The 6,000-nt window shown below is 49.8% G+C and overlaps 2 protein-coding genes across 2 annotated transcripts; one reads left to right on the top strand and one right to left on the bottom strand.

The window, feature by feature from the left end:
* Positions 1–477: 477 nt before the first annotated feature.
* FSUBG_13527 (solute carrier family 25 member 46) lies at positions 478–1,529 on the top strand (the record flags this gene model as incomplete). The annotated part of the gene is made up of 3 exons (XM_036678428.1): positions 478–560; positions 629–1,230; positions 1,291–1,529. The coding sequence occupies 3 exons, from the start codon at positions 478–480 to the stop codon at positions 1,527–1,529; spliced, it is 924 nt and encodes a 307-aa protein (XP_036531014.1).
* A 293-nt stretch (positions 1,530–1,822) lies between these two features.
* FSUBG_13526 (cytoplasmic trna 2-thiolation 2) lies at positions 1,823–4,862 on the bottom strand (the record flags this gene model as incomplete). Its single annotated transcript, XM_036678427.1, has 6 exons — positions 1,823–2,915; positions 3,043–3,137; positions 3,552–3,574; positions 3,618–3,994; positions 4,056–4,543; positions 4,605–4,862. The coding sequence occupies 6 exons, from the start codon at positions 4,860–4,862 to the stop codon at positions 1,823–1,825; spliced, it is 2,334 nt and encodes a 777-aa protein (XP_036531013.1).
* Positions 4,863–6,000: the final 1,138 nt, after the last annotated feature.

Here is a 6,000-nt window from a genome sequence, read left to right as displayed (position 1 = left end):
GTTCCATGTTCTCCCAGTTCATTATGTGGAAGGGTTGTACCATTTGGGTGTAATTGCGCTGCAAGTGGTACCTCAGCGCTGACAATTTCTCGTGCTGCCATAGGTAGGGTCCGAAGCCGCTGGTGACGGCAACGGGTGTGAAACCCTTCTTTTCCACGTTCCCAAATCTGCTTCTTCAACCTTACTCAAGTAACTTTGTTTCCTCTGCATCATTTCGGTTTCTTCGGGTCGCCCATTGAAGAGGACAGCTCTTGCGCTCGAGCTCACCCCTATAGACTACGGATCTGGTTCCCTCGCCCAATCTCTCCTCACATCCAATCCAACCTTGCTCTAGCAACTGTCGGCCGCTTCCTCGCGTTTGGAGAGATCGGGTCATGTCGACCACTGTTGGGTAAGCCTTCTGGCCATCGGTGCTTCATGAAATGCGCCTCTGAATCCATGGGGTTTCGTTCGCACCCAAGTTCTTGTGCTGACTTCATGAACAGCGCCTTTATTGCGGGCGGCATTGCCGCCTGCGGTGCTGTTACTGCAACACATCCCTTTGAGACGGTCAAAATTCGGTATTTTTTTTTTTTTTTTTTTGGCACGCTGCATTGTCCCAGTAGATGCTGACAATGTTCCTGTACAGTATGCAGTTGCAAGGCGAGCTTCAGAATAAGGGCCATCAACCTCACCATTACAGAGGACCGATTCATGGTGTGAGCGTCATTGTGCGCAACGAAGGTGTCCGTAATATCTACCGCGGAATTGGTGCGGCCTATATCTACCAAGTCCTTCTCAATGGCTGCCGTCTCGGATTCTACGACCCTATGCGCAATGCGCTGGCGAGCTTCTTCCTCAAGGACGGAAAGGCCCAGAATTTGGGCATCAATATGTTCTGCGGTGCAGCCTCGGGCGTCATCGGTGCCGCCGCCGGAAGCCCCTTCTTCCTTGTCAAGACCCGATTACAGAGTTTCTCGGCGTTCCGACCCGTCGGCACACAGCACCACTACCGGGGCGCATGGCATGGCTTCAAGTCTATCTATGGAACTGAGGGTATCAGTGGTCTCTACCGTGGTGTGCAGGCTGCCATGATCAGGACTGCTTTTGGCAGCTCTGTTCAGCTTCCCACATATTTCTTCGCCAAGCGTCGCCTGGTTCGTCATTTTGATATGGAAGAGGGCCCCGGTCTGCACTTGGCCTCCAGTGCTATCAGTGGATTCGTTGTCTGCTGCGTCATGCATCCCCCTGGTAAGTCCTGCGCTTGAACCCAAAGCTACCTAAGTTTAGCGACTGACATTCGAGTCTCAGACACCATCATGTCCCGTATGTACAACCAGAACGGCAATCTTTACAGCAGCGTTGCCGATTGTCTCTCCAAAACCATTCGTTCCGAGGGTCTCTTTGCTCTGTACAAGGGATTCTTCCCTCATCTTGCCCGAATTCTACCCCACACCATCCTCACTCTGAGCTTAGCTGAGCAGACCAATAAGCTGGTCCGCAAGATCGAGGATCGCATTCTCCCCGGAAGACTGGAGATGGCGACTTAAATATGATGAGATTACTTGAAGATGTTGATAATGAACGGGCGGCATGGTGATTAGCGAACATGGATCTATGAGCAAAACTGCTCTTGTATATGATGAAAAGAGAAAGAAATATTTCGAGTCCTCATTTATATGATTATCTAGCAGGACAATAGGAGCATTCGGCACCGCCTGGGTCATGGGTTTGGCAATCAAAAGGCGGCGTGGCGTATTTGAGGAGTTTTCAGTCACGGTAGATACTATGTTATACCAGAATATATCAATATGAATGTTCAGATTCTTGTACGAATGATGCTCTACCCGTGAATTGACCGCTTGCAGCCATAGCATAGCCGGCCTGCGGCGGCTGCCCCCGGCCCGTCCCCGGCATCATCGCCTATCTCTCCGGCCCATCGCGAATCTCCCTCGGCATCAAGTGACATTCCACAGCTTCCGCAGAAGCTCTTTCCAGGAATTCGGTCCAGCTTTGTGGTTGTGCGCACCACGTTGGCAACTATCCCAGCATATCCCTCCTCTACACTATCAAAGTACCGTGACATGACCTCCTCGATGCTCAGGTCCTTGTGTGAAACAACACTGTTTCCGGCCTTGGCACCTACTTGGCTGACGGGAACAACCTCCTTTAATGGGGGAACAAGATCAATATACTGGATCAGCTCGTTGCGAAAGATCTCGCGCAGGGGATAATAGACCGGGAATTCTAGCCGAGCGGTCTCCTGGGCGGCTGCGCCCTCGACTGCCTCGTATGTGCATACAGTTGTCATGCCGTCAGCAACCTGTAACGGGACTGCAAATCCTCTACCGTTGGCGACCTCTGATAGTGTCAAGGCTGCGAGTGCTGTTGTGCTGTGGCCGAGGAGAAGCGCTGAGCATGAGTGCTCCTGGGCCTTCTGGAGAAGAAGGTGACGGATGAGCTGACGGAGAAGGTCTGTTCGCGAGGTCAATGTGGGTAAAGCATTGAAAAGTCGTTGAAGGCGAGCGTTTGAATCATCGTCGTCATCATCTGGTGTGACAGTGTCGAGAGGTAGAGTTGACCAGTCGACGCTCTTCACAGAGAGGACGTCCTTTAGAGGAACACACTCGAACATGGCATTTGGCAATACACGACGGTACTCCCCCAGCAGCTTCTTAGCGGGAGATTCTCCCTCAGTGTTTGATAACTCAGTATCGATATGGATGATCACAGGCTCGAATGGTGAAGATGCCTTGTTCTCTGAGTGGTGGCGAGCCTGGTCGCTAAGCAACTGAGCCAGGACGCTAGAAGAAGGCCCAAAGGACAAGCCAGCCAGGTATCTCCGAGTAGTAAGCTTCTTTGAAGAGCGAGTATCTTTATGAAGTGCGCCGAGACGCTTGTTTAGTTTATAAGCGACATATTGGATGTAGCAATCCCTGAGTCACATTAGCATGAGGGGCAAACTTATCAAGTCCCATGAGGGAATGAGAATGATGATAACTCACCGGCATGTTGGGTCTGTCCGTAGGAGGAATGCGGCATATTCGGCCTTGCACCGCTTACAAGGCCGACTGGTGTCCGAAGAAGGCATCTGAGTCTGGTGTGGACGTGGAGATGATTGCCAACAGAGTTGAGTTGGAGTTGAGTTTTCGGGTGACCTATATAGGGTAACCGCTCTTGAGATTGGGTTAAGGAAAACTGAGGGCAGTTTTGTCTGTTTTCGGGTGCCAGGGTCCTCAGATCTGAAGTGAGACTCTTTCAGGTGTCGAGAGATAAGTTCACACGAGTCGATAGGTGAATTGGGTATCGACCAATGTGGCACGGTAGAGTTGACTAACGTTGAAAAGTCGAAATTTTCGCCGCCTCCCACGGATCAGTCATAAAGCAATCACGAAAGCCAACTTTACCACAAACTTAGAGGAACGTCATGGTGGGTAGTTGAAATAGGTTTCAAATTCAGAGATAATCGCGGCGATGCTTTGATTTGATTTATTTACATATACCTTATAAATTTACTTCCATACGCTGAAACTTCAAATCCAGTGCAAAACCTCGGCACACATTTCACTTACACGACTCAGAGCATCGCTTATACCTGGTGTGTTTGTAAAAGGACATCTAGCTTCTGAACAGGCTACCAAGAACGTGTCCGACAAAGTAGCCACAATCTCTACCCCAGGCTCTGACTATGATCTCCTTTCCTATTCTGACCACGTCCTTCTGTTGCTCTGCATCGCCCCATCCTGGCGTCTGAGATCCAAAGCAGATCAAGTGAACACCAACATGGATAACTGTGCGGTAAGCAAAGTCATCACTTACGGCCCCGTAGCCATCAACAAATGCCCGAATGAGCCACTCCGCTGCAGCAATGTCCTTGTATAGCTTGAGTTGCCAAAGTTCAGCAATGGCCTGGCCGAGATCTAGAGGCCGAACACCAATCTGAACCATCTCCCAGTCAACAATACGAATGGGAGTGTGAGTGCCTTTTGCCAGATGGGTGTCAGGGAGTAAGATACTGTTTATAGTCAGCTGATTGCGGTCTCATGATAAGCACCACCAATACGAGGAGGACTCACTTTCCAGTCCAGAAGTCACCATGAATTGGATACAACGCTGATTCATCTGCAAGTTCCCCGGCGGCCAGATCGCTGACACCCTGCAAAACGTCCCTTGCATCGCCAAGAATCTCGGGGTGCCGATCCACCACCTGAAGCAACTGCTGGTAATTGATCATGTTCTTGAGACCCTGCATCCCCTTGTTCCCCGCAAACGTCTCTCGTAGGGCTGCTTGCTTAGGTTCTTGGCTCCAGCCGTGGAACGCGCGAAGCCAAGATCCAAGACCATGGCCGAGCTGCTCGCATTCTTCTCTGAGACTTGGGGGTGTGGGTGCAGCGTAGTACTTGAGGGCATAGTCTTTTAGACTGAGGGCTTCTGAGAGATACTCCTGGACTTGAGTATTGCTATCTTGGTTGAAGTAATATGTCTCTGGGGTTGATATTCTGCACGATGGCGTTTCTGTTGGGGGGAGTTCAGCAAGATGAACAAGAGACTCATACTCGATAGCCTACAACGATGGATGTCAGTCAGCGAAGCTTGCTGGTCAGTACTCTCAGTATCGCACTCACACATCGAGAAGTTGCAATCTTGAATGCAGGATGAAGTGCAACGTAGCCCTCACCCTGCTTGATCACGACGCCATTTTGATATTTGTCTTCACCTGATGGATACTTGAGAGTGGCATGGTACATGAAGTTGGCAGTACCACCACTTAGCTTTCGTAGGCTTGAGGGAGAAAAAGGGGTTCCCTTGAGGACTTGCTCTACTTTGGACCGGATTTCTTGTTCGGTATCTGTGGGGATGCTATGTTGTTCGTGTAAAGACATGGCGATTCGAAGTGGGTGAATGGATGTGGAGTGATTGATGGAAGCAAAACAGCCACGGCTGATTTCTGGACGTGCGTGTTAGTGGTGTTGTAGGACACACTGAAGACATCGCAGTGGTTCAAACAATTAATTGGTATCATATTGACTACCTTACCTAGGTACTTATAGCCAGGACCAACTACCTAGAGCGTTTGTTTGCTTGAGAAGAAGTGAATATTTCCATTCCATGGACTGACCATACAAATTCGGCAATACTTACTAACCCAAGGTAGTCGATGGCTGCATTCGCCGGTGACTCAATTAGTAGAAAAGAGTCATCGTCTATGGGTCGTGATAGTGCTTGAGGGAATATGCTGCCTTTGCCAACACCTGAAGTTGATTGATTATCGATCCATTCTTTCACTCTCACTTCCAACTGCTACATCTGAAAGCATTGAATTGATTAACAGCTCGTTCAACGAGTGTTTCGTCGTCATGAAACCTCCCCCATTGTAATTCTCCACCAGCAAGCGTCTAACTATTCGGCTCGGAGCGAAACGGGCAGCATGAAACTCTCTGAATCTCAGTATCTTAGCCGCTGGGCATTCTAGGCATTATGGTATAGCATGGCATGGCATCGTCTCACATTGTGGACTCTTGTCGAAGCGCCCTGTATCAGATTAAGCGATCGACCCCCTAGGTGGTCTTGGCCTGACCAGGCCGGGCCTCGATTATTATATCAAGTCAGTTTAGAGCAGTTTGTTACCACTCGAGATGACAGCTCTTGGCTAAACGCTGCATATGCGGGCTGATGATGAGGAGAAACTCCCCTCCCAACAAAAAGAGTTGCAAGAGCTGAAATCGTCAGATTCAGTCACAGAATAGGAATAAGCCACTTTCGTGCTCGTTTTCGGCTGCGGAATATGCGGGCGGTTCAACTCAGCTGCCTTGTTTGCACAGCCAGTATCGATTTGATCATTCACTCAAGATGACCAAAGAGACACTGCCCACTGCCATCTTTCACAAATAGTCAATCTCTCTGCCTGGTGATGGTGATGGAGGGTGGTAACGTCAGGCGATACGTAAGACTGATAGATAGCCTAGGTACCTAGATAGCTTAATTCGTAGTCTCAACGAGGCGTGCACACGTTTACCTGTG

The sequence above is a fragment of the Fusarium subglutinans genome, assembly GCF_013396075.1.
Source record: "Fusarium subglutinans strain NRRL 66333 chromosome Unknown NRRL66333_c0000352, whole genome shotgun sequence".
Lineage (NCBI taxonomy): Eukaryota > Fungi > Ascomycota > Sordariomycetes > Hypocreales > Nectriaceae > Fusarium > Fusarium subglutinans.
This window is presented reverse-complemented; position numbering and strand designations above follow the sequence as displayed.